The following is a 22,458-nucleotide window of genomic DNA, read 5'->3' on the forward strand; positions in this document are numbered from 1 at the left end:
ACCCCCTCCGGTACCGGTGCCCCCTCCCCGTACCCGGCCCGGTACCACCCTGACCCCCTCCGGAACCCTGCCTGTCCCGGTACCGGTGCCCCCCCACCCCTGCCTGGCCCGGTACCGGTGCCCCCTCCCCATACCCGTACCGGCACCCACACCCCACCCCTGTCCCCCCCCCCCCCCCCCCGTTACCGGCACACCCCCCCCCAGCCCGGCACTGCCTCCCCATACCCAGCCCCAGGCCCCTGCCCTCCGGTACCGGTGCTACCCCCCCCCGGTATCAGCACCCCCACCGCCCCCCCGCCACCCCCCGCTACTGGTGCCACCTCCTCCCCCAGCCCCTTCCAGTACTGGCCCAGTTCCCGGCCAGTTCCCTCCCACCCATCCCCTCCCGGTACCGGTTCCCCCCCCCATGCCCCCCCAGACACGGGACGCGGTGCTGTCGGTGGCAGAGCTTTATTGCGGGGCGCTAGGTGCCGAACGGCTGCTGCTGCACGGGCGGCGGGAGCTGGGCACGGATATCGGCCAGGGGCCGCTCCACCAGCACCAGGCGGTTCTCCTCCAGCAGCTCGGCGAACAGCAGCGGCTGTGGGCAGAGCAGGGGGGGTCAGGGGGCGGTCAGGGCACCCCCAGCCCTGACACAGCCCCCCCCCTGCCGTGCCCCGGGGCACCGGGACCCCCCTGGTGAGCCCACCTGGAACTTCTTGCAGATCTTGAAGGCGTGCAGCTGCCGCTGCCGGGCGTGCTCCGGGAGCTGCTTCAGGGTGCTCTGGTTCAGCAGGGGGGTGCTGGCATCGGGCAGGGGCTGCGGGGGCACAGCATCAGCTGCCCGAGCCCCTCAGGGCCCCCCCGGTGTCCCCCTGCCCTCCCCAGCACCTTCCCGTGCCCTCCCCTTGCTCCATCAGCACGGCGCAGCGTGAGCAGCCCCCCCGGAGCCCCCCCAGCCCCGCTCACCAGGGATTTATCGAGGACGCAGAACATGTAGACGTCGTGCAGCAGGATGTGCGCGGGGTTCTGGGGGTTGAAGGCGATGTGGGTGATGGGCGAGTCCCTCTCCAGCCAGGCTTTGTGCAGCCCGCAGTTCTGCACCGTGCGGCTCCAGGCCGTGTACTGCTTCTGGGGGATGCTGAACTCGAAGAGCTGCGGGGCAAGGACAGGGGATGGGGGTGGTGGCCCCGCAGCCACCCGGCATCACCCCCAGCCAGGCTGAGCGCTGTGCGGGGACGGGATCCTGCCGGGGACAGCCCCTACCTGCTGGTCCGCGTAGGCGATGACGAGGTTGTTGGTGGCCGGGTGGATGGCGAGGGCTGTCACCGCACAGCTGTAGGTGGGCACCGTGCAGTGGTGCTGAAAGGGGACAGGACAGAGCTGGGGGCACACGGGGACAGTCCCTGCCTCGTGGGACTTTTCTCTCCCTGCCCCAGGGGTGCCGTGCACCCAGCGCCTCCTCCTACCTTGAAGTGTTTCAGGCTGTAGACGTGGATTTCCCAGTCCCCGCTGACCGCCGCCAGCCAGTTCCCATCAGCGCTCGATGCCAGCAGGTAAACAGCCTCGGCCGTGCCTGGGGGACCACCACAAACCCCCCCCAGTGGGCACTGTGACCCCCCCCCCAACCTGGGCTCACCCCTCCCCGTCAGCACCCCACAGAGCCCAGCCAGGGCAGGGACGCACAAAACCCAGCGTGGGCAAGGTGCTGAGCCCCAGCCCCGCACCACAAACCCCCCCCAGCGCCCCCAGGACCCCCCTGTGCCCGCTGCCCACCTGCGGGGGGGCGCAGCGTGTGCAGGTGCTTGCAGCCCCCCGGCTCCAGCAGCTGCAGGACGTGGATGGAGCCTCGCTCAGAGCCCACAAACAGCCGGCCCGCGTCCGAGGCGCACTGCAGCTGGTACGCCGGCAGCAGCAGCTTGGGCACGCCGGGGACCTGAGGAGGAAGGCGGCACCGGGGGTCACCCCACACCCCCCCGGGGGCTTCCCCCAGTCCCCCTCCCTCCGTCCCGTGCCCACCTTCTTGACGCTGACGCCGTCGCCCTCGTGCTGCACGCGGTAGAGGTGGAAGCGGGAGGCCGTGCAGTAGGCGACCCAGCTGCCGCAGGGCGAGACGCAGCTGCAGTAGATGTGCTCGGGACCCTGGGGGGGGGATGTGGAGGTGCTGAGTGGGGCCCGCAGAGCCCCCCCCCCTCCCAGCCCCCTCCTGCAGAGCCCCGGCCCAGCCCTACCTTGCTGTTGAGCTGCAGGAGGTGCTCGGGCATGCGGCAGACGGGGAGGACCTCGCCGTCCTTCCCTGGGGTGACAACCAAGCGGGCAGAAAGTCAGCAAAGACGGAAACCAGACAGGTCCCAGGGAGCAGCTGGGGGCCCAGGGGACACCCCAAACCCTTCCCTGGCCTCATCCCAAGCCTGAGCTCCCCGGGAACCCTCCAGCCCAGGGGGAAGAGCGTGCTCTGAGCAGCACAGCCATGAGCAGAGCTGCGTGGAGGATGTTCACCACCACCCCGCTGCCCCGGGCGCTGCGGGCTCTGCCCCGGGGTAAAACGCAGAGGTTTGTACCCGACAGCTCACCGGTCTCATTGGTGGAGCCGAGCCTCCAGAGCTCCAGGTGCTGGGAGAACTGGAAGAGGAGCAGCCGGGCTTTCCTGGCGCAGGAGACGAGGCGGCGCTGCGGGCAGAAATGGGCGCGCTGTCAGGAGCCCGCAGCCGGGGAGAAAAGGGCTGGGGGCGAGCCAAAACGCCCCGGGGGAGCAGCGAGGAACGGCTCGGGTGCCGTGGGATGGGAACGCAGAGAGGATGGGAGCCCCAGCGGGACCAGCAGGGCAGGCTCGCCAGCTCCCAGCCCCACCGTGGGAGCCTCCGGGTGCCAGGGCTGGGGAGGGGACCCTACAGAGCCTCCCCCAGGACCCCGCTCAGCGCCCACTCACGTGGGGGAAGGTGAATTTGCGCAGCACCGCCTCGTAGCCCTTCCTCTGCACCTTCTCCATCAGCGGGCGGATCACCAGCTGGGCGTCCAGGCCTGGAAGCCAGGCAGAGCGCGGTGAGGAGGCGGCGGGGAGGGGGCTGCCACCCCCCCCCAGCCTCCCTGGGGAGCGCCCCGTGGGCCCTTACCTCCGGAGATGAGGGCTGTGGGGCTGTGCGCCACGGCTCGCACGTCGTGTGTGTGGTACTGGAAGGGCTTCGTGCGCACCCAGCGCTTCTCCTGGCCGCCCGCCTTCACCGGCAGCAGCTGCAGCTGGTAGGTGGCCCCCGTGGAGGTGCCCACCACGATGCTGTCCTCCTGCTGCGAGGAAAAAAAAAAGGCTGCAGCTCAAAGGGATCGGCCCCACGGGTGCTGGTGTATGGAGTTGGGGTGAGCCCTACCTCGGAGACGGCCAGCGAGAGGACGGCCGAGGTGCTGACGGTGTGGGACTCCAGCAGCGTGCCCCGCTCCCAGTCCCAGAACTGCACCCTCCCGAACGAGTCCGAGCTCACCACGGTGCCGTCGGACAAGAAGGCGATGCCCCACACCACGCACTCGCGCTTCTTGGGTTTCGGCACGTGGTAGTTCACCATGATCCTCTGCACCGTCCGGCCTGAGGAGCGGGTACAGGAGGGATTAGTGGGGTGGGATGGGGAGCAGCTCATCCTGGGGACCAGGGGTACCCCAAAAAGCAGCGCCCCGTCGGCAGGGCAGCCCCGTTACCTGAGCGGACATCCAGCACGCGGATGAAGTCGATGGAGCCGGCCGCGAGGTGTGTCCCCGAGGGGTGCCAGGAGAGGCACAGCACGCGCCCTACAAAGGACAAAGCTCCAGGAACACCGCCGGACCCCACAGCCCCTCAGTGAGCGGGGCCAGGGTGGCTGGGGGGGGGGCATGGGGACACCACACCAAGCCCCCCGCTCACCTTTCTGCCGGTCCAGGTTCTTCTCAAACTGGACGCCACCCGGCACCACCTGGAAGAGCTTCACCGAGCCGTCCTCGCAGCCGATCTGTGGGGACCGGGGTCAGCTCCGGGAGGGTGGCAGTGGGGTCCCGTCCCCGTCCCCATCCTGTCCCCATCCCGTCCCGGTCCCCGCACTCACCGCCAGCCGCGTGCCGCCCCCGTTGGCCACCATGCTCCAGATGGGGCCCCCGAAACCGTCGACGGTGCGCGCGGGGCGCAGGCGCTGCAGGTCGTACTCGGTGATGTCCCCGCTGAGCCCGGCCCCAAAAAGCCGCTCCCCGGCCGCCCAGCACAGAGCCTCCACCGAGCGGGCCTGGTGCCCCGGGATGGCCTGCGGGGGACACGGGGGGGGCACGCTCAGCACCGGGACGCTCCCCACGGTGCCCGGTTCCCCCCGGTGCCCCCAGTGCTCCCAGTCCTGCCGGTACCCAGTTACCACCGCCCCCCCAGTCCGCCCTCGCCCCCCTGGTGCCCAGTTGCCCCCGGTGCCCCCAGTTCCCATTGCCCTGCTCCCCCCGGTGCCTGGTTCCCCCTGGCACCCCGTTTTCTCCCCCGGTACCCCAGTCCCCCCCCGGTGCCCCTGGACCCCCGGTGTCCCCCGGTGTCCCCCACTCCCCCCAGCCCAATGTCCCCGTCCCCCCCCAGTCTCCCCAGTGCCCAGTTCCCCCCGGTCCCCCATTTCCCTGCTCCCCTCACCCCCCCGCGGTTCCCGGTTCCCCCCGGTCCCCTGTTTCTCCCCGGGTCCCCCCGGACCACCGACCACCCCCGGTCCCCCGGTAACCGGTTCCCCCCGTTCCCCCCAGTCCCTCCCGGTCCCAGCTTACCACCACCCCCCCGGGTCCCCCATTGCCCCCCCCGGTGCCCGGTTCCCCCGGGTACCCCCCGTTCCCCCCATTACCCCCGGTCCCCCCGTTACCCCCGGGTACCTCCCGTTATCCCCGGTTCCCCCGTTACCCCCGGTGCCCGGTCCCCGTAGCACCCGGTTATCCCCGTTCCCCCCCGTTATCCCCGTTCCCCCCGGTGCCCCCGGTTATCCCCGTTCTCCCCCCGTTCCCCCCGTCCCCCCCGTTCCCCACCTTCTCCTGGAAGCAGCCCTCCGCCAGCCCGTACACCTCCACGGCGCCGTCGGTGCGGGCGAGCGCGAGGCGGCGGCGGCGGGGCAGGTAGGCGAGGCAGCGCACCCCGGCCGGCACCAGCCCGAAGAAACGCACCCGGTGCACCTCGAGCGGCCCCATCCCGGCACCGGGCACCGGGCACCGGGACCAGGCCCCGCCCCGCCGCCACCGGGAGCACGTGCGGGCCGCGCTCCCGGAAGCGGAAGTGCACCGGAAATAAAGGGGGGCGGGACCGGAAGCGGAAGTGCGGAGCGGAGCGGCGGGAGATTCGGGGGTGGTGGAGGGACCGGCACCGGGACTGGGGGTGTGAGGGGGGGGAACGGGGAGATCCAGGCCGGAACCGCCTCAACGGGGCTGCTGTGGGGGAACGGGGCTGGGGGGAAACGGGGGGAAACGGGGACACCGGAGGGGAACCGGGGACACCGGAGGGGAACCGGGGGGGAGCAACCGGGCCCGGGAGGGGCACCGGGGCTGGGGGTGAGGGGAACGGGGGCAGCCGAGGGGTCCCGGGGGGTCCCGAGGGTACCGGGGAGGTCCTGAGGAGGTCCCGGGGGTTTTGGGGAGGACCTTGGGGGGTCCCGGGGATACCGGGGAGGTCCCAGTGAGGTCCCGGGACGGGTCCCCGGGGTTTGGGGGAGGTCCCGGGGGTCTCGGGGAGGTCCCGAGGGTACCGGGGAGGTCCTGGGGAGGTCCCTGGGGGTCTTGGGGGGTCCCGAGAGGGGTCCCGGGGGTCCCAGTGAGGTCCCGGGGGTCTTGGGAAGGTCTCGGGGTGGTCCCGGGAGAGGTCCCGGGGGTTTTGGGGTGGTCCCCGGGGTCTTTAGGAGGTCCCGGTGAGGTCCCCGGGGGTCCCTGCCGGTCCCATCCCCGCCGTGCCCGTGGCCCCGCAGGCCGTGCCATGGTGCAGCTCATCGTGTCCAGGTGAGCCCTGACCGGTCCCGGTGCCGGTTACACCGAGCACCCCAAGCCCGGCGGTGCCCCCCCGCTCACCCTCTATTTCCCCCCCCCATCTCCCGGTAGCGGGGGCAGCCTGCCCCGCTGGGTGCTGCTGGAGCTGCAGGGCGAGGTGGAGGCGCGGAGCGGCGGCGCGCTGCCCGGGAGCCTGCTGGGAGACCTGCACTACACCCGCCAGGCACGGAGACCCCCCCCTGACCCCCAGCTGCGGGGACACCCCGCCACCGGGCTGCTCACACCCCTCAGCTCCCGTTTGTACCCCCCCGCAGGGCGTCCCGGTGCTGGTGGTGGGCCACCACGTGCTGTACGGGAAGGTGGTGCCGCTGGAGAAGCCGTTTGCTGTGCTGGTGAAGGAGGCGGCCGGCCCCACGGAGCCGCACGCCCGCTACGCCGTCACCGCCCTCATCAAGACCAAGCTGCTCTTCAAAACCCGCCCCAAACCCATCATCACCAACGTGCCCCGCAAGGTGTGAGGGCACCGACCCGCTGCCGGCACCACCAGCGTGCCCAAAACACGAGGACAGGGACCTGCTGGCACCACCAACGTGCCCAAAATGTGAGGACAGGGACCTGCTGCCTGTTGCCAGCACCACCAACGTGCCCAAGACACAAGGACACGGACCTGCTGCCACCACAGGCCTGTCCTAGGTCCCCTGTACTCCCCTTGGTGACACTGAGGGAGAGCCAGGACACGAACCCAGTGTCCCTCAGAGGTGAGGAGCACCCAGGGGAGCCCAGCTGCAGGGCCCGTGCCCATGGGGGCAGATGTGGCTCTGCAGCCGTGCTTGTGTTGCTGAGGGGGCTTTGGCTCAATCAGCCCGGCTCAGCAGCATCTGCCCCCCCCAAAACGCACCCCTGCAGCTCACAGGGGGCAGGTCTGCCTCACCCCTGCCCCAGCACCCACTCCCCTCAAGTCTCCCCCCGTCCAGGGGGCACTTTGTGGTTTTGGGGCAGGGGGAGAGCGGGGCCGAGACGCCGGCGTTTCTCTGTGCAAGTCTTTATTGTGACAAATCCAGCGGGATATAAAAAACAGACCTCTCAAAATATGAAAAAAACACAGGTTAAAAAATAAATAGATTTACAAACCATCAGCAATAAGTGTAAATACGAAAAGAGCTACAAAAGTCTCCTAAAAAACCTCGTCTTAAATAAAAAACCCAAGTTGCTCGACTGTAGAAAGGTTCTAGCCCTGAAAAAAGAGGGCCCAGGGGAGACGGCCGTGGGTAAGCACCCGGGGGGACCCGGTGGGCAGGGAAGGGCTGGGAACTGCCTCTCCCCGCCCTCCTCTGCGTGTCCGGGCCCAAAACCCAGCGCCTCCTCCCGCTGTCTAGACAGATGCCAGGCTCCCTCCTCGCTTCCAGAGCTGGGGGGCAGAGGAGGGGCTGCGGGGAGGCAGCTGGGACGCGCTCGGCTCTGTAGGGCCGTGGGCTGGCCAGAGCTGCACCACAACCCCATGTGGGTGCCGCTCCAACCAGCCCACGGCCCCGCTTTGCCTGCTCCTGCCCAAGCTGTGGGCACAAAAGCAGGAGCCAGGGTCCCCCCCGAGCTCTTTGGCACAGCACAACGGGGGCGCCGCCCTCCTGGGGCAGCCGGGCCCCCCAAAAGGGGTCGGGGGGAGCTGTGGGTACGTGCCCGCACATACACAGCCCTGGGGCGAGGACGTGGCCCTCGGGGACATTTGTGACCCGCCGGAGCTGCGAGGGGACGGAGCAGGGGGGTGCTGAGGCCCCGGGGGGGGTGGCCCCAGCTGGCAGCACCAGGGGAAGCGGTGCCAATACTGGTGAAATCCCACTCGTGTCCCTGACCCGCGGCAGGGAGCGGGGCTGAACCTGCAGCCGGCTCCTGCTCGCGCAGGGGCTGCACAGGGATTTTGGGGACGGGTTGGGGAACACCATGGGACGGAGCATCACAGCTCAGCACCCGGCCGGACGCGTGGGGTCCTCTCTCCATAGCACCGTGGGGACGACCTCGGGGTCCCCGGGGAAAGCACCGAAGGACGGCGGCCCCGGCAGGGTGGGGGGAGCCCAGCCAGCGGAGCTCCCGCAGCGCCCAAACGCTTGGCGTGGCACAGGGGGGGGCCTGGCACTGCCCCTGCAGCACCAAGGCTGTGCCAAGCACAGCTCCAGGCAGCCCCTGGCCGCCAGCACCCACCGGGCTGAGTCTGACAGAAAAAAAATCAAATCAAAAAAGGGAAAAAAAAGAAAAAAACAAACAAGACTTGATCACAAACGCTGCCTGGGGCTGCCCCTGGAGCCGGGAGGGGACGGTGGCGGTGTCCCCATCCCCTGGCACCCCGCTCACACCTCGGCGAAGGCCAGCCCGCACTGCTCCTGCCGCTTGCCGCAGCGCCGGGCGACGATGGCCAGGTAGAGCGTGAGCAGGGCCACCCAGTAGCAGGCGTAGAGGATGGCTCCCGAGACGAGGAAGGCCACCTCGGTGTCGCTGAGCAGGTCCTGGCTGTAGGCGGTGTAGGCCAGCCCGCCCAGCAGCACGGCCACCCACACCGACACCGGCAGCAGCCCCACGAAGTTGACCACGATGGTGCGGCGCCCCGACGTGCCCCAGCCCGACTTGTTGATGGTGGCGATGGCGAACATCTTGGCGGGCAGCAGGCTGGACATGTAGAGCAGGGAGTAGAGGGACACGAAAATCATCTCGGCGCTGCCCCGCAGGAAGCAGGCGTAGGTGGCCTTGATGATGCCCACCAGCTGCACCGTCAGCAGGAAGAGGAGGATGTTCCAGATGCGGCCGCGGTAGAAGAGCTGGATGACGGTGGCGATGAGGAAGAAGGGGAAGAAGCCGGTGACCACCGACTCGTAGGTCATCCAGAGGTGGTGCTTGTGGAACCAGAGCGCGTTGTAGAGCCACTCGCGGAAATAGGACTTGCTCCAGCGGGTCTGCTGGTTGAGCCAGCGCAGGTAGCGGGTGGGCGTCTCCGTCAGGCACTTGGAGCGGGCCGTGTACTTGGTCTGGTAGCCCAGGCTGAGCACGCGGTTCGTGAGGTGCCGGTCGTCCCCGAAGCTGCACTTGCTGCCCAGGAAGGTCTGGTGGTACCAGTCCTCCAGGAACTGCTGCAGCAGGGCGTTGCGGTACATGCCCAGGGGCCCGCTGATGCACTGCACGCAGCCGAAGTAGGACTGGCAGGCGCGCTCCACGTTGAAGGCCATCCAGTACCGCACGCTGCTCAGGAAGGAGATCCACGAGTCGTACTTGTTCAGGATCTGGGGAGGGGACGGCATCAGCGCCGGCACCGCCGGGACCGGCACCGGCCTCGCGGTGCCCCCACGCGCCCCGTGCCGCCCCCGTGCCGCCCTCCCTGCCCGCGCTACCTGCACGTCGCCGCCGACGCCGCCGACGCGGGGGTCTGCCTCCAGGATGCGGAGCATCTCGGCGGTGCAGGCGGGGTCCAGCACCGTGTCTGAGTCACACACCTGGGGGCAGAGGCAACGTCGAGCCCCGCTCCTGCCGCCCACGCGCGCCCGGCAGACGGCCCAGCCCCAGCCGGGCAAGCCCGAGCCACGGCCGGCGAGACGAGGCAGGGCCCCGCCGACCGGCAGGCGGTGGCAGGGAGCGGAGCGCCCCGCGGTGCCCGGCCACCGCTGCCCCAGGACACCCAACCCCAAACACCAGCCCCGAGTGATGGCACCGCGGTGGGACCTGCCCTTGCCAACCCCCAACCGGGACACGGGGGTCCGGAGCCCCACGCAGTGCCGCCCCGTGGCATCCCCCCGGTGATGCCTGCCCACGGCACGGGATGCACCGAGGAGGTGGTGCGAGACCCTCGTGGGCAGAGCTGCACCCGCAGGGTCCCCACGGCCACCCCACTGCTCGCGGCGTGCCCACAGCCCCCCGCCCGGCCCCCACGGCCACCTGGATGTAGTCCACGGAGTCTCCGAGCGCCCGGAAGGCCGTGTACATCACCTCGCGCTTCCCGCCCCACTTCTGCAGGATGCAGGAGTAGGTGGTGCCGCGCACCAGCGCCTGGACGCGGGCCAGCCCTTCCCGCAGCCCGGCCTCCGTCTCGCCCTCGCCCCACGCGTGGAAGTTGCTCCTCCAGACGTAGCTGCCCGCCCGCTCCGAGCCCATCACGTCGTGGAAGATGTCCAGCATGTAGGTGTCGTCGGGGCCGTTGCCGTCCACCACCATCACCACTTTGAGGTCGGGGAAGGCGATGCGCTTGACGGAGCGCAGGCACTTCTTCAGGTAGTCGGGATCCTCCTGGTAGGCGGCGATGCAGAGGGCCACCGAGCGCCCCAGCCGCACCGGCCGCCCCTCGCCCCGCATGCGCCGGTGCTCCAGGAAGGCGAAGAGGCTCTGGATGAAGAGGTGCAGCCCCAGGATGGCCCCGTAGAGCCCGAAGGAGAGGTAGTGCTTCTCCGTGTGGATGAACTGGTACCCCGTGACGTAGGCGGCCAGGATGCCCCCCAGCACCGCCAAGGCGAAGAGGCTGGTCCCCACAACTCGCAGGGCCGTGGAGAGGCTCACTGGCATCTGGGAGGGATGGGGGCAGTCAGGGCACGGCCACCACCGGGGGGGGACAGGGGAACGCGGGCACACGGGGGGGGGCCCCGGTTGTCTCCCACCCCACACGAGCCCCATCCGTCTGCGGTCTGTGAGGGGGGCGCATCCCAGTGCCCCCAGCGCAGCCCTGCAGGGCCTGGAGGACAGGGAAGGGCACGGGGACAGCGGAGCCCTGGCACCGGGGGGGTCCCCAGGGGAGAAGCCCTGCGTGGACACAGCCCCCCCGAGCCCCCCGGCCCTCCCACGGCAGGACCCGGCAGCCCCCCCCGCGGCGGGGCCGGCAGCGCCCGGAGCCCCCCCCCCCTTTATCCGGGCTGCGGGACGGGCACCGAGCAGCGGGCAGCGGGCAGCAGGTACCGGAGCTGCGCCCCGGGGCATCGCCGGCGGGAGGGGGGGGGACGGGCAGCGCAGGGAGGGGCACAGGTTTGGGGGGGAGGCTGAAAGGGGGGGCTGCCAGCAGCGCCCCCGGCTCCCCCCGGCCCCGCCGCCCCCGGTGCCGGCTCCGCGGTGCGGGGTGGGGGGGGCGCGGCCGGTCCCGCGGCGCCGCGGGGGAGCCCCGAGCCGGTACCGGCAGCGGTGGGGCGGGAGGGAGGGGAGGGAGGGAGCGGGGCCGGGACTCACCGTGCCGGTGCCGGTGCCGGTGCCGGTGCCGGTGCCGGTGCCGGTGCCGGTGGTGCCGCTCGCCCCGGCCGCCGCCGCCGCCGCTGTGCGCCCGGCCCGGCCCGCGCGGCCGCTTTATACCGCGGCGGGGCCGGCACCGCCCGCAGCCCGCGGGGTCCCCGCCCGGCACCGGCACCGGCACCCCCGGCACCGGCACCCCCGGCACCACCCCCGGCCCCGGCCCCGCCGGTCCCGGCCCCCGCCCCGCCCGCGGGACCCGCCCGGCCCCGCACTGCGGGAGCGCAGCCGGCACCGGGCACCGGCACCGGGACACCCCGGGGACGCCGCGGTCACCCCCGCGCCACCCGCCGGGGCCACCCCCCCTGTCCCCGTGTGCCCCCGGGGCCGTGCTCGGCCACCGGCCGTGCCCCCCCCGTGCCCATCAGCCGCCCACCTGGGGGCACCCGGGGCTCACCTCGTGGCGTCCCCGCGGTCCCCACGCAGGAACGGGGCCACCCCGGGGACAGGAGCCCCGCGCCCCTCCTGCACGAGGTGTCGGTGCCAGGCTGGTGGGGGGGTCCCTGCCCGCTGAGCCCCCCGAGCTGCAGCTGCTGCTGCGGGCTCAGACCCCCCACGCTCAGGTCCCTCACGCAAAGGGGCTCCCCGGGGGTGTCCCCTTGCCCACGGCAGGGCAGGGACAAGCTGGGACCCTGGCACTGCGTGGTGAGGTGACACCCAGCGTGGTCCTGTCCCCAGCGCAGGGGTGCACAGAGGTGCCCCAGGGCTGTGGGTGCCGGGCTGCAGGAGGCAGGGAAGGGACAGGGACAGGGACATTAGGGTTTGTGTCCCCACCCCAGTGCAGGTGCCCAGCAGCGGGGTTACCCCCTGGCCCCGTTACCTTTCAGTGCGATCCCAGCTCCCCGCTGCTTGCCCTGCTCTCTCCGCACGAGCGCTTCCCAAGGCACAAATAAAATTTCCTCCTCCTCCGGCACAGAAATCTCCTTGTTCACAGCAGCAGAACTGCAGCCAGACGCCCAGAAAGCAGCACGAATGCAGACTTCTCGTTCAAAACCCTTCCTCTGGCTGCCTGCTCCAGGCCCTGGCAAGGCAGTGCCGGCACGGCAGCATCCTGGCGCACGCCTGCAGCCCGGCACCGGCACCGGCAGCAGCGAGAGCAAGGGGGAGCGCCCGGCTGCTGCTGGGCTCCATCAAGGACAGCGTGCTCCTGGCCACCCACCCTGCCTGTGCCCACCCGGCTCAGCACGGCACGGCACGGGTGGCTTTGTTGGGCTTGTGCTGCATCCCGGCACCCCAACCCTGCAGGGCAGAAGCGCACTGACCCCACACAATCCCTCGGCCCAGCACAGGGCGGAGGGGCTGGGGCACGGATTTGCTGCAGGTGCTTTTTGGGGCTCAGGGCTGCAGGACCCCTGGGTACCCTGGTGCAACCCCGCACGTCCCCGCTCCCTCCCTGTCCTGTGGGTGCAGGGCAGCTCCCGGCCCAGGAGCGGGGTGCACGGTGCTCTACGGCTTTGGGGTGTCCCCCTTGGTGAGGTGGGGGCTGCCTTGATGGAGGGAGAGGAGTGACCCTGCTGCTGGGATGTCCCCAGGCACAGAGGTGCCCCGCAGGGCCCCACAGACCCAGCCCTAGGAGCTGCCAAAAAGGCAGTAGGGGGCCCCAGTGCCAGTGGGGCAGGGGCTTGGAACCACCAGCTCCATTTCCCTCTTCCCCACTGGGGAAATCACTCCGATTTGGCTAAAATCACAACATTTTGGATCTGTTTCAGCCACTGCTTCCAGGGATCTTCTTCCCTGGCCCGCACCTGGGGCTGGTGCCCCTCGATGCCCCTCAATGCCCACGGGCACCCCAGGGGCTGGGCTGGGCGAGTGCCACCAGCCAGCTCGGCACGGCTGCAGCCGAAGCCCCCTCTCCCTCCTGGCTCCCTCCATGGCCTCAGGGGAAGCCGCAGCACCCGCGCTGCCTCCAGCCCCAACAGCCCAAGCACCGGTGCTGTGGCTCCAAGCTGGGCACCCCTCCATGAAGGGCTGCTCCAGGGGGCTGATGCCCCAAACCCCCCCAGGACCCGGGGGCTCCATGGCCCATGCTGTTGTCACCATCCCAACCGTGCAAGAATGAGCATAGCTGAGAGCACCCAGGGGCTTCGTTTCCCAAAAACATCACACACACACACATGGCAGAGGGTTTCTCCATTTAATCCAACATCCCTGCACCGGTGAGGCCGGAGCTGCCCCGGCCGAGGGGGGCTGGTGATGCTGCCTGCCCCCGGCAGCGCCGCGCTTCCACCACGTCCAGCACCTGCTGCAGGCACCCCGAGGGCGCAGCAAACCTGTCCCCTGCAGGGAGCAAAACCGAGCAGGAAAAGTCTCTTTCCGGAGGGGAGCGCTGCCAGCACCTGCTAGGGCAGCACCACGATCTTCTTCTCCAGCACCTGCGGGGGGAAGAGGCCGCCCCGCACCGCCTGGCCCAGCTCCTCCAGCGCCAGCTGGGCGTGCAGCACGGCCGCGCCGTCGGGCTCGGCCACCACCACATGCTTCAGCAGGCGGTACAGGTCCCGCAGCACGTCCCGCAGCACCTGGGCAGAGCAGAGGGCAGAGCCGTGGTCAGAGCCATGGTCAGCACCCGCTGGAGCCCCGCCGGCACCCAGCGCAGCACCCGGCGTGCCCCGGCAGGCGCAGCTGTGCCCCTTGCACCCGGGCAGCGCCAGGACGCGGCCCCACCACCATCGTTGCGCTGACTCACCGCCCTCCCCTCCCGTGACTCAGTTTCCCCACACACTCGTGGTGCTGCTGGCTCTCCCCAGGCCCCCAAACCCGCAGGGCTGGGGGAGATGGGTGCCAGCTGGGGAGCCCTGGCAGCAGCCGTGGTGGGCGCAGCGCATGAGGGCAGCTACGGGTGATGACCACTGGCACAGCCCTGCTCACATGCACTGCTGCAGCACTGAGCCCTGCGAGGGGGCAGCACCCCCAGCCCCTCTGCAGGATGAGGCCCGTGCCCAGCCCCAGCTACCTGCAGAGGGGCACCCCGGAGCTGCCCGCTGGGGATTCCCGCGGGGAACCGGCTGCTTCCTTCCTAGGAACTGAGCCCCAGCACACTGCCGGGAAGTGAGGCGATGGCCTTGGCAAGCCTGGTCCTTCCCAAGCCAAATAATCGATCAGAGCCCTCAGGGCAACTCCCACGGCTTCCCAGAACCTGGAACTGCCCCAAGGGATGCACCTCCACGTCCCCCTGCCCCAGGAAGGAGGGCCCTGCGTGGTGGCCCTTCAGTGCCGGCCACGGGCTGTGGGTTGAGCAGGGGGCATGCAGAGAGCAGCCCCAAGTCCCTGTGGGCAGCGCCTGGCAGAGGCCCCGCAGGACCAACAGATACAGGTTCAGGCTGGGCCACGAGCAGGAGGTGCTCCGTGTGGTTTGGGGAAGACAAAATAATTCACGGCTGCAATGCAAAAATGTCACCGTGCCACACAGCTGTGCCCTGATGTCCCCCGAAATGGGGGCTGTGGCTGGAGGGGCTGGGCAGAGCCGCCGTGGTGGCTGAGTGCTGGCAGCAGCCCCTGGGTGACAGCCACCCCTGGGTGACAGCCGCCCCACAGAGCTGTCCCCGGGCTCAGCCCCGCGCTGCAGGGCCCGTGAGGAGGGCGCAGCTCGGCCGCCTGCAGCAGCGGGTGCCAGGAGGAAGAGGTGCCAAGCGCCGATGGCTTCAGGGGCAGATTCCTGCAAGTGCTGAGAAAGGAGCCAGGCCCTTCCCAGAGCGGGGTGCTCTGAAGGGCAGAGCCCTGAGGAGGGAGAGAGCTCGAGAGGAGCGCAGGGAGCTGGAGCGAGCTCAGAGGGAGATGTGGATCCGTGTCCAGGCCCCCAGCCTCATGGGGCTCCCTGCAGAAAGGAGCCCTGCCCCTTCTAGGAAGCCGTGAGGTGAGGATGGCTCATCCCCTGCTGCTGCTCCGAGCCAGGGAAACAAAACCTCTGCGGCTGCACGGTGCTGCTGCCCGGGGGAGATGTTGGTGCCCCAGCACCGGGCAGGACGCGGGGCTGAGTGCTGCAGGAGCCGGCGCTCCTGCACGGGCTGGGGGACAAAATGGGAAGCAGTCAGAGAGCTGTGGGGACTGGGATTGCCTTCAGGAGGAAACACAGCCAGGTTGTCTTTTTTGGGGGGCGCAGGGGTGGAGGAAGAGAGGAGAAGCTTTGACCTGGGGGAGCAACGAGCCTTGGAGGGGAACACCGGCAGTGACACCGGCAGTGACACCAGCAGTGACACCGGCAGTGACACCGGCAGCCTTCCCTGAAGCCTCCACAAAGAAACAAAGAGCAGGCGTGCACGGAGCACAAAGCACACACAGGGAGAGCTCCTCCACGGCTGCTCCAGCCGCGGTGCCCTCGCAAGCACCCGTCTGCGTGCGTCCCCAGGGCAGGGACCCTGCGAGGGGTCACCCCCAGGCAGTGCACGAGGCTGGGTGGCCACGGGGCCAGCTCGGGCAGAGGGCAAGAGGCACAGCCCCACGCTGAGGGGCTGCTCTGCTTGAGGCTGGGGCCAGGACGTGCTGCGTGTCTGCATTCACAGAGGAACGCATCAGGGACCGGGCTGTCCCCAAAAGGCCGCATGCTGGGTCCGAGCTGCGGGGAGGGCGAGAATGGAGGGGCAGAGAGAGAGGAAAAGGGCAGCTCTGGCTTAAAGAAAGCTGAGAGAGAGAAACTGAAATGATTGCAGCAAGGAGCTGGCAGGGCTGTCACCATGCCAGGCTCTCCAAGCTGCTGCCTGCATCGGAGCTGTGAGGATGACTCCGTCCCTGCTGCACCCAGCCCAGCCCTCTCCCGGCCGTTCCCTCCGGGAGCAGGGCACACAGCACCCGCCTGCACCAGAATCAGCAGTAATTTAGGCAGAGGAAGCCTGCAGCTGTTCAGGTAATTATAGCTCAGTTAATTTTCTCCTAACTCCCTGCAGCTGCTGCACATGCCGGAGCCACAACGCCAGCTTGGGGTGACTGCAGCCGTCACCAGGCGGGGACGTGTCGAGAGCACTCGCTGCCACTGCCAGGCTGGCCCTGCAGAGGGGCACCCCCTGGAGCAGCAGGACTTCTCGGGGAGCTGCCTGCAGGTGGAATTTCACCCCGTGCACCCCCCAAAACCCAGCTGTTCCCCGCTGCCCTCATCACCAGAGGCAATACAAGCACCAGGGCACCAGGACCTGCCACCCCAGGGCAGGGACAACCCCTGGAGCACCTTGTTCCAGGACAGGGTCTCGCTGTCCCGGGGGGCAGCGGGGGGTGACCCACCTCGGTAGCCTTCTCGCTGAGCCCCCGCAGCAGCAGCACCACCACGTGCACGGCGGCTCGGCGCACCTCCGCCTCGGGGTCCGTCTTGGCGATGGCCGTCACACAGGAGGTCACCTGGGGGGGCAGCACGGGGAGGACATCAGCAGGACGCTTGCCACCACCCACGGCCAGCCCTCGGGCAGGGGCTCAGAGTCCCCATCAGGGGACACAAGGTGACCTGGCAGGGACAGCGTGGGGCTCTGGCACTCGGCTACGTGCAGGGAGGTCCCACTCGGTGCAGAGGCAGCCACAGCACCGTGGGGACTGAGGTTTGGGATGGAAAACCCTCCTGGCACCTCGGAGTCTCGCCGTGCTGCCCTGATCTCCCTGGGGCAGCAGAGCCCAGCAGCCGCTCACCCGCAGCCAGGGCTGTTTGCCTGGGGAAGCCCAGGGCACTGCCACGGCCAGCAGCTGCAGCTCAGGGAAGGATTTAATCATCAGTAATTACGCAGAAAGGCTTTCCCTACACCAAGAAGGGGACGTGTCCCTGTGCCCTTCTCCTGCCAGCCCTGGAGCTGCAGCCCGGCGCTGCCTCGCGAGCCCTGCGTCCCTCTGCAACACCGCAGAGCACCCAGACAGGGTTGGGCTCCTGCAGCAGAAATTGGGACTGCTGCAAGTCCTGCAGAGCCAGCGGTGGCAGCGATGCCGGGTGAAGCAGCTGATGTGACCTGAGCAGCTGGGAAGCGAGCGGGGCGAGGGGACAGCGGCTGCACCGCGAGCACGAGCAGGTGAGGGAGGCAGCACTGGCCCCGCTGCAAAGCTCGTCCTCATCGGGGCACCGAGCCCAGCTGAGGCTGCAGAGTGCTCCTGGTGTCACGCAGTGTCCTTAAAAGCCCCCCCAGGAACGCTGCTGCCACGGGGCTGTGCCTCCTTCAAGCACCGGTGCTCGCGGGACACCGAGCACCTCCCTGCCAGGGGCTGAGCGCTGTGCGGACGTCTTTGAGAGCTTCAAAAAAAAAAAAAAGCAGAGTTGAAGGAAGCTAATTAAACACCCAGTGACAGCAGGAAGAATGAGCAGAGCTAGCGCGTTCCCGAAATAGCTGCATGTGTGGTGCATTGGCATCTCATCAAACGCTGTCATTACCCCATTGATGCGTGAGCAGCAGCGAGAGGGAACCCGGGGAGAAAAGCCGGCGTGCCGCGCCGATGCTGCTGCCTTCCTGAGACCCGAACCTCACCAGCTGCCCACAACAGCACGGCGCTGGGGGTCTGATGCTCGCAGCTCCCCAAACAGCCAAGCCCTTGAGCTGAGCACGGTGCTCGCCAGCTGAGCAGATGCAGATCGGCCCCGTTCGTGCCCAGGCTGCAGCTCCCACACCCAACGCTGTGCTCCTCGCCCTGCTGCAACATCCACAGCCCAACCAGAGCCCCAGCTCCCAGGCTGGGTGCTGAACACCCGAACAGCTGGGGCAGAAACGTGCCCAAAGCCTGGCTGCCCCTCACAGGAGCACAGCCGGGGCACCTCTGTGCATCCCCACCCAGGTGAGGGCTGAGCACCGCTGCCACGGCGCTCCCGTGGGCACCGAGTGCTCCCCGTCAGTAGTAGCGTGGAGGATGAGGAGGTTTCATTAAGGGGGAGGAGGTGCCTTTGGCAGGTACAGAATATGCCTGGAGGTCTCCTGCTCTAGGGAAACGAGGATGGGCGGAGCAGATCCCGCTGCGCTTCCTTGGGGCTGTCTGTCACTTCCCATCACCGAGACATTTTTAGCTGCTGCTGAAGCTCTCAGCCCTGAAACTCAGCGCTAGAATTACCCGAGCGTTTGCTTCAGACTGAATGACTTTTTTACGCTCTAATATCTGCAAGCATCATTCACGTCCTCTCCCAGAGTAAGCTGTGAAAGAAACCGTGCTGCTGTGCCCCCAGCAGCGACCCTGCCGGCAGCTGACGAAGCAGCCTCATTAACCAGAGCCAGCCCCACTACGGCACAGCTGGGGGCTCCCCTGGGGGCTTTGGTGCCATGCCAAGCACCTGTCCCCACTACCTGCCCCCAAAAGACCTTAGCCCAGGCCCCTGGGTGGCAAAGCCCAGGACTTTGTGCCCCCATCCCACGGCCCCCAGCCCCAGGCAGTGGCAGGAGGGGAGGTGACAGCGGCTGTCGGGGGGGTTCGGTACCTCGTGGATGACGGAGCCCAGCTGGAAGCCGAGCCTCTGGCACAGCTCCCCCAGGTTGGAGAGGCTGCTGGCACGCAGCACGCTGTCCGGGTCCCGGGACCCCCGCAGGAAGGCGTGGATCAGGGGCTCTCGGTGCTTGACCACCATGTCCCCTGCAAGAGAAGAGAGAGCACAGCGGTCACCGCAGTGCCGGGCGGGTGGCACAGCACAGCTGGCTGCAAGGACACCCCACAGGGTTCCAGCACAGCCACGAGACAGAAGCTCAGGCCCTCTGTGTCCTGCAGAACAGCTGGGTGCAATATTTGGAGCACAGAGCAGCCAGATCCCTCACCGGGACCCCCTGTGCTGCTGGGGACCGGGCACCCCCGCTCGGGTAAGATTCGTGTCACGCAGCCCCCCGAGCACAGATCTTTGTCTGGGGCCGCTGGGTGCATCATCACGTATTCCCTCAGTCTTCTGTTGGGCCTTTCAGGTAGGTGACGTGCTGCAAATAAACAATCCCAAGTGCGAAGGCCCAAATTCTCACATCATTCAGCGCCCAGAGCCCACGGCCAATTAGCGCGGGCAGGCACCGGGGAGGTGTGAGCCAGCTAATTAGAGCTGCGTGTGCGCAGGCAGTGACCTGCATGCACAATTACCCCGCTCACAAGGACACCCGGGTCCTGCACGACCCAAACGCCGGCCAGGAGCGCTCCCGAGGTGGAGGCAGCCTCCTGCAGAAGCAGATCCCGTGCAGCATGGGCTGCTGGACACAGGCTAACCTGGGGAGGTGTTCGGGTGGGGTGAGCGGGGAAAAAAAGCTGCAGGGATCTCTCGGATCTCACTTGCAGCAAGACAAACGCCCCAGTGGAGAAGGGAGAAGGGAGAAGGGAGAAGGGCTGCCTCGGCACTTGGAGTGGATTTAATGGGTTTGCAGCTAACGTCCAGAGGAACGATGCAAATTCCTCACAGCCCTGGAGGGGCAGCCACACACGGCCCCCACTGTGTTGGGTTGCAGAGCCCCGTGCGCTCCTGTCCTCGTCCCGGCACTGAGCAGATCCCAACTTGTCCTCAGCTCTCTCCTGCCAGGTGCCAGGAACAAAAACGCTTCCTCATGGGGCTGACAAGGACCCCGCTGGTGGCAGGGGACCGTGCACAGCTCCTGCAGGGCTGCGGGAGGAGCATCCTCAGCTCTGCTCCAGCAGGAGGGCAGCAGGGCAGGGATCATTTCCCCATCGCTGCCTTCAGCCCTGCCTGCAGCCAGTCGGGCAGCTCTCCCCATGGCCCTGCTCCCTGGAGCTGCCCCTCGCGCCCAGGCACGGCTCCAGCAGGCTGGGGGCAGGCAGGGGAGGGCAGCACGGTGGCCCCCAGGTGCAGGGCAGCAGCAGCAGAGCTCCGAATCCCAGGGGTGCTGCTGCACGGAGCAAAGCCTTTCTGGAAGCACCAGAGAAGTCCTTTGTCTGGAGGACCGAAGCCTTGCAACACAAACAACCCAGCGCAGCGTGTTCTATAAATACGCAGGCGCGCCAGGACACGCCGCAGTCGCTGCCCGCAGCAGAGGCTCCGCAGCGGGGAGGAGAGCCCCCGCGGGGGCCGTGCCCACCCTGCTGCTGCCAGCACCCCCCGGGAGCCCCACCACGTCCCGTGCCCGTGCTCGGTCCTGACCCCGCACCGCCAAGCCCTGGCACGGAGCTGGACCGAAGGGCACGGGGCCGTGTTTGGGATGGGCACGGCTGCGGCGCTCAGCGCCAGGGCTCAGCCCTGCCACGTGCAAACCCCGAGCGTGCCCCTCACCCTGCCCTCCCCTCGGGGCTCCACTCGTGGGCGACGCAGCCCTCCTCAGCCCTCCGTCCGCTCCTCCTCGCACCTGAAAGCCTGGCCCAGAGCCTGCCCGGCCATCCCCGTACCTGCAAGCACAGCTCCCGCCCGCCTGGGAGGCGAGAGGAGGTGTCGTTAAAGGATAAAGCGCCTTTGAAGGATCCAAAGTACCGGGGAGCTGAATAAAACACTGACACACTGCAGTGCAATTATGTTATTATCTTTAAAGAAAGGGCCCCTTGCCAATTGCTGCTCATGCCTAGAGCCAAGAGACTTTTCCCGCAGCGAGGAGGGAGGACGGGGAGCTGCTGCCAGGAGCTGCGATGCTCCCTGGGGCAGGGCTCAGAGCAGGGCTGTCACCGGGGGTCTGTGGGGACCCGGGAGGTGGCACTGCAGGGGTGACCCCGCTCTGCAGCCGTGTGGCAGGCAGGGAGCTGCCACGTGGAGCGGTGTGATTGCTGACAAACACCCAGCACCGCGCAGGGTGCAGCATGTGAACCCCCCAGCCCTGTCCCCATCCCAAGGGCCAAGACATGACCGAGGCAGCGCCAACCCTACGGGATGCAGCACAAGGAGCTGCCCCCGCAGCCACAGGACCTGGGCAGCCCGAGTGGCCACGCTGCAGGGCCCGTGGGGCTGGCCCACGATGCTGAGCTGCAGCTGCTGCGGTGCGGGGAGCGCTCACGGGGAGCGCTGGAGCCTTGACCAAGAGCTCCTACGAGCAGCCCAGCGCTGCCACGTCACTCCTCGGCACGCAGGAGACGTGCACAGATGTTTCCCCATCTGGAACAGCAGCTGCCTTAACACCGAGCTCAGCTCAGCGTGCCTCGAGTGCAGCCAGAGCCAGGAAGCATGGGGCCGGCCGCTGTCACCCAGCCGGGCAGCACAGCACCACGTGAAGTGTCCCCAAGCCCACGCCGACCCCACAGGAGGCAGCGATTCCCCACATGGGAGCATTTCTCTGCCCGTTTTATTGGAAGCAGGACTGCGGGGCATACAGTCACCTTCCTGCCTGAACAAGCCGTGCTGCTGCTGTCCCAAAAAGCCGGGCTGTGCTGGGCGACGCAGTGCGCTGTGTCCCGTGCGGATGGGGACCGAGGGTGATGCCCGAGCCACCAGCACGGGGAGGGGGCTCAGGGTGCAGCACACAGCGTGTTTTTGGGCTCCCCGTGTCTGCTGTGCCCAGGAAGAGGAGCCCTTTTGCACTGCACGACTGTTACGAACAATAGGCTGCGGTTACCTGTGTGAAGGCTGGGCAGGTCGCACCTTGCCATGGGGTTTCCAGGGAGGAGGATGGCACAGAGCTGTCACTTGGCACTGGTGGGAACAATGCGAGGGCTGGATGCCAAACTGGGGGCCTGGCTGCGGCACCAGGGCTCGTTGTGCCCCTCTCATGCCCCAGTGAGATCAGACGCTGAAAGGAGAGCTCGTGGGCCACAGGACAGGCTGCCAGGCGCTGCCTGCTGCCCTTGGAGGGCCCAGCCCAGCTCAGCCCCTTGGGATGGGGCTGCCAGCAGCCCCACAGCACCGGGGAGAGCAGCTTCCTCCTTCCCTTGGTGCCCTGGAAGCACCGAACGCCTGCTCTCGTCAGCCTTGCCTCCACCAGGAGAAGCACGAGGCGTTTTAGGACATGTCCCAACAGCAGCTGCCGGAAAGGCCTCGCACAGCTTTCATCCCTCAGCCCTGCATGTCCAGGCGCTTCCCGGCGTCCTCTCAACCCAGCCAGGGCTGCCGAGGGTGAGGGGGGCCGGCTGCGGGATCCGCGCCCCCGCTCCTGCCCCTGGGCTTCAGCTGGGAAGCTGCCGGGTGGCGGGGCAGGATCCCGGTCCCACGGGGCCAGTCCCCCCACGCAGGGCGAAGCCTGGAAGGCCCCGGGAGCCGGCTCCCCTCTGCCCCGCAGGCAGGAGGATGGGGTTTTCCAGGGAATCGCGGGCCCTTGTGCAACACACTCAAGCCTCGGGCTTGGTTTTCCCGGCAGCATTTTCCTGCTCACCTCTTTGCCCCGGCACCGCTCACATCGCTGCACCATGGGGGTCCCCTCAGCCTCTCCCTGCCCATGGGGGGCTTGGCCCCATCTGCTCGCACCCCCATGATCCCGAGTGGGCACGACAGGAACCTGCAGCCCTACA

General features: G+C 68.5%; 4 protein-coding genes across 6 annotated transcripts in view; 1 reads left to right on the forward strand and 3 right to left on the reverse strand.

Moving 5' to 3' along the window:
• Nucleotides 1-434: 434 nt before the first annotated feature.
• UTP4 (UTP4 small subunit processome component) lies at nucleotides 435-5,252 on the reverse strand. Its single transcript, XM_068693502.1, has 16 exons — nucleotides 4,984-5,252; nucleotides 4,047-4,238; nucleotides 3,869-3,953; nucleotides 3,667-3,756; nucleotides 3,345-3,556; nucleotides 3,093-3,264; nucleotides 2,909-3,000; nucleotides 2,553-2,649; nucleotides 2,211-2,275; nucleotides 1,999-2,121; nucleotides 1,756-1,915; nucleotides 1,449-1,555; nucleotides 1,246-1,341; nucleotides 949-1,134; nucleotides 689-799; nucleotides 435-580 (listed from the first exon to the last, which is right to left on the reverse strand). Exons 1-16 carry the CDS (start codon nucleotides 5,140-5,142, stop codon nucleotides 464-466), a joined length of 2,064 nt encoding a protein of 687 aa, XP_068549603.1. The 5' UTR covers nucleotides 5,143-5,252; the 3' UTR covers nucleotides 435-463.
• A 339-nt stretch (nucleotides 5,253-5,591) lies between these two features.
• Nucleotides 5,592-7,071, forward strand: CHTF8 (chromosome transmission fidelity factor 8). Of its 2 annotated transcripts, XM_068693504.1 has the most exons (5): nucleotides 5,592-5,680; nucleotides 5,712-5,743; nucleotides 5,807-5,940; nucleotides 6,040-6,151; nucleotides 6,243-7,071. In XM_068693504.1, exons 3-5 carry the CDS (start codon nucleotides 5,918-5,920, stop codon nucleotides 6,444-6,446), a joined length of 339 nt encoding a protein of 112 aa, XP_068549605.1. In that variant the 5' UTR covers nucleotides 5,592-5,680; nucleotides 5,712-5,743; nucleotides 5,807-5,917; the 3' UTR covers nucleotides 6,447-7,071. The 2 variants fall into 2 exon arrangements, with proteins under 2 accessions (XP_068549605.1, XP_068549606.1); XM_068693505.1 differs by lacking the exons at nucleotides 5,592-5,680; nucleotides 5,712-5,743 and adding an exon at nucleotides 5,683-5,700 and having other exon boundaries at nucleotides 5,847-5,940.
• Nucleotides 7,045-11,373, reverse strand: HAS3 (hyaluronan synthase 3). The gene is made up of 4 exons (XM_068693503.1): nucleotides 11,116-11,373; nucleotides 9,844-10,464; nucleotides 9,303-9,404; nucleotides 7,045-9,194 (listed from the first exon to the last, which is right to left on the reverse strand). Exons 2-4 carry the CDS (start codon nucleotides 10,462-10,464, stop codon nucleotides 8,271-8,273), a joined length of 1,647 nt encoding a protein of 548 aa, XP_068549604.1. The 5' UTR covers nucleotides 11,116-11,373; the 3' UTR covers nucleotides 7,045-8,270.
• Nucleotides 11,374-13,292: 1,919 nt separating this feature from the next.
• TANGO6 (transport and golgi organization 6 homolog) overlaps nucleotides 13,293-22,458 on the reverse strand; it is a 30,158-nt gene continuing 20,992 nt past the window's right edge. For both annotated transcript variants that reach the window (XM_068693276.1, XM_068693277.1), the window contains exons 15-17: nucleotides 18,533-18,684; nucleotides 16,381-16,494; nucleotides 13,293-13,688 (exon numbers count right to left, since the gene is read on the reverse strand). In XM_068693276.1, the coding sequence (XP_068549377.1) occupies nucleotides 13,512-13,688; nucleotides 16,381-16,494; nucleotides 18,533-18,684 (443 nt within the window). In that variant the 3' untranslated portion in view covers nucleotides 13,293-13,511. The remainder of the gene's footprint in view (nucleotides 13,689-16,380; nucleotides 16,495-18,532; nucleotides 18,685-22,458) is intronic.

The sequence above is a fragment of the Anas acuta genome, chromosome 10, assembly GCF_963932015.1.
Source record: "Anas acuta chromosome 10, bAnaAcu1.1, whole genome shotgun sequence".
Classification (NCBI taxonomy): Eukaryota; Metazoa; Chordata; class Aves; order Anseriformes; family Anatidae; genus Anas; species Anas acuta.

What these genes read in the sequence shown, in the direction of transcription:
- UTP4 (XM_068693502.1), bottom strand. Translation starts at nt 5,142, where the DNA reads ATGGGGCCGCTCGAGGTGCACCGGGTGCGTTTCTTCGGGCTGGTGCCG. An exon ending in CGTGCTGGATGTCCGCTCAG is followed by an intron (nt 3,557 to 3,666) that starts GTAACGGGGCTG and finishes CCCGCTCCTCAG; the next exon opens with GCCGGACGGTGCAGAGGATC. An exon ending in CACGCTGCGCCCCCCCGCAG is followed by an intron (nt 1,556 to 1,755) that starts GTGGGCAGCGGG and finishes GTGGTCCCCCAG; the next exon opens with GCACGGCCGAGGCTGTTTAC.
- HAS3 (XM_068693503.1), bottom strand. Translation starts at nt 10,464, where the DNA reads ATGCCAGTGAGCCTCTCCACGGCCCTGCGAGTTGTGGGGACCAGCCTC. An exon ending in ACTCCGTGGACTACATCCAG is followed by an intron (nt 9,405 to 9,843) that starts GTGGCCGTGGGG and finishes CTCTGCCCCCAG; the next exon opens with GTGTGTGACTCAGACACGGT. An exon ending in GCGTCGGCGGCGACGTGCAG is followed by an intron (nt 9,195 to 9,302) that starts GTAGCGCGGGCA and finishes TCCCCTCCCCAG; the next exon opens with ATCCTGAACAAGTACGACTC.
- CHTF8 (XM_068693504.1), top strand. Translation starts at nt 5,918, where the DNA reads ATGGTGCAGCTCATCGTGTCCAG. An exon ending in GTGCAGCTCATCGTGTCCAG is followed by an intron (nt 5,941 to 6,039) that starts GTGAGCCCTGAC and finishes ATCTCCCGGTAG; the next exon opens with CGGGGGCAGCCTGCCCCGCT. An exon ending in ACCTGCACTACACCCGCCAG is followed by an intron (nt 6,152 to 6,242) that starts GCACGGAGACCC and finishes ACCCCCCCGCAG; the next exon opens with GGCGTCCCGGTGCTGGTGGT.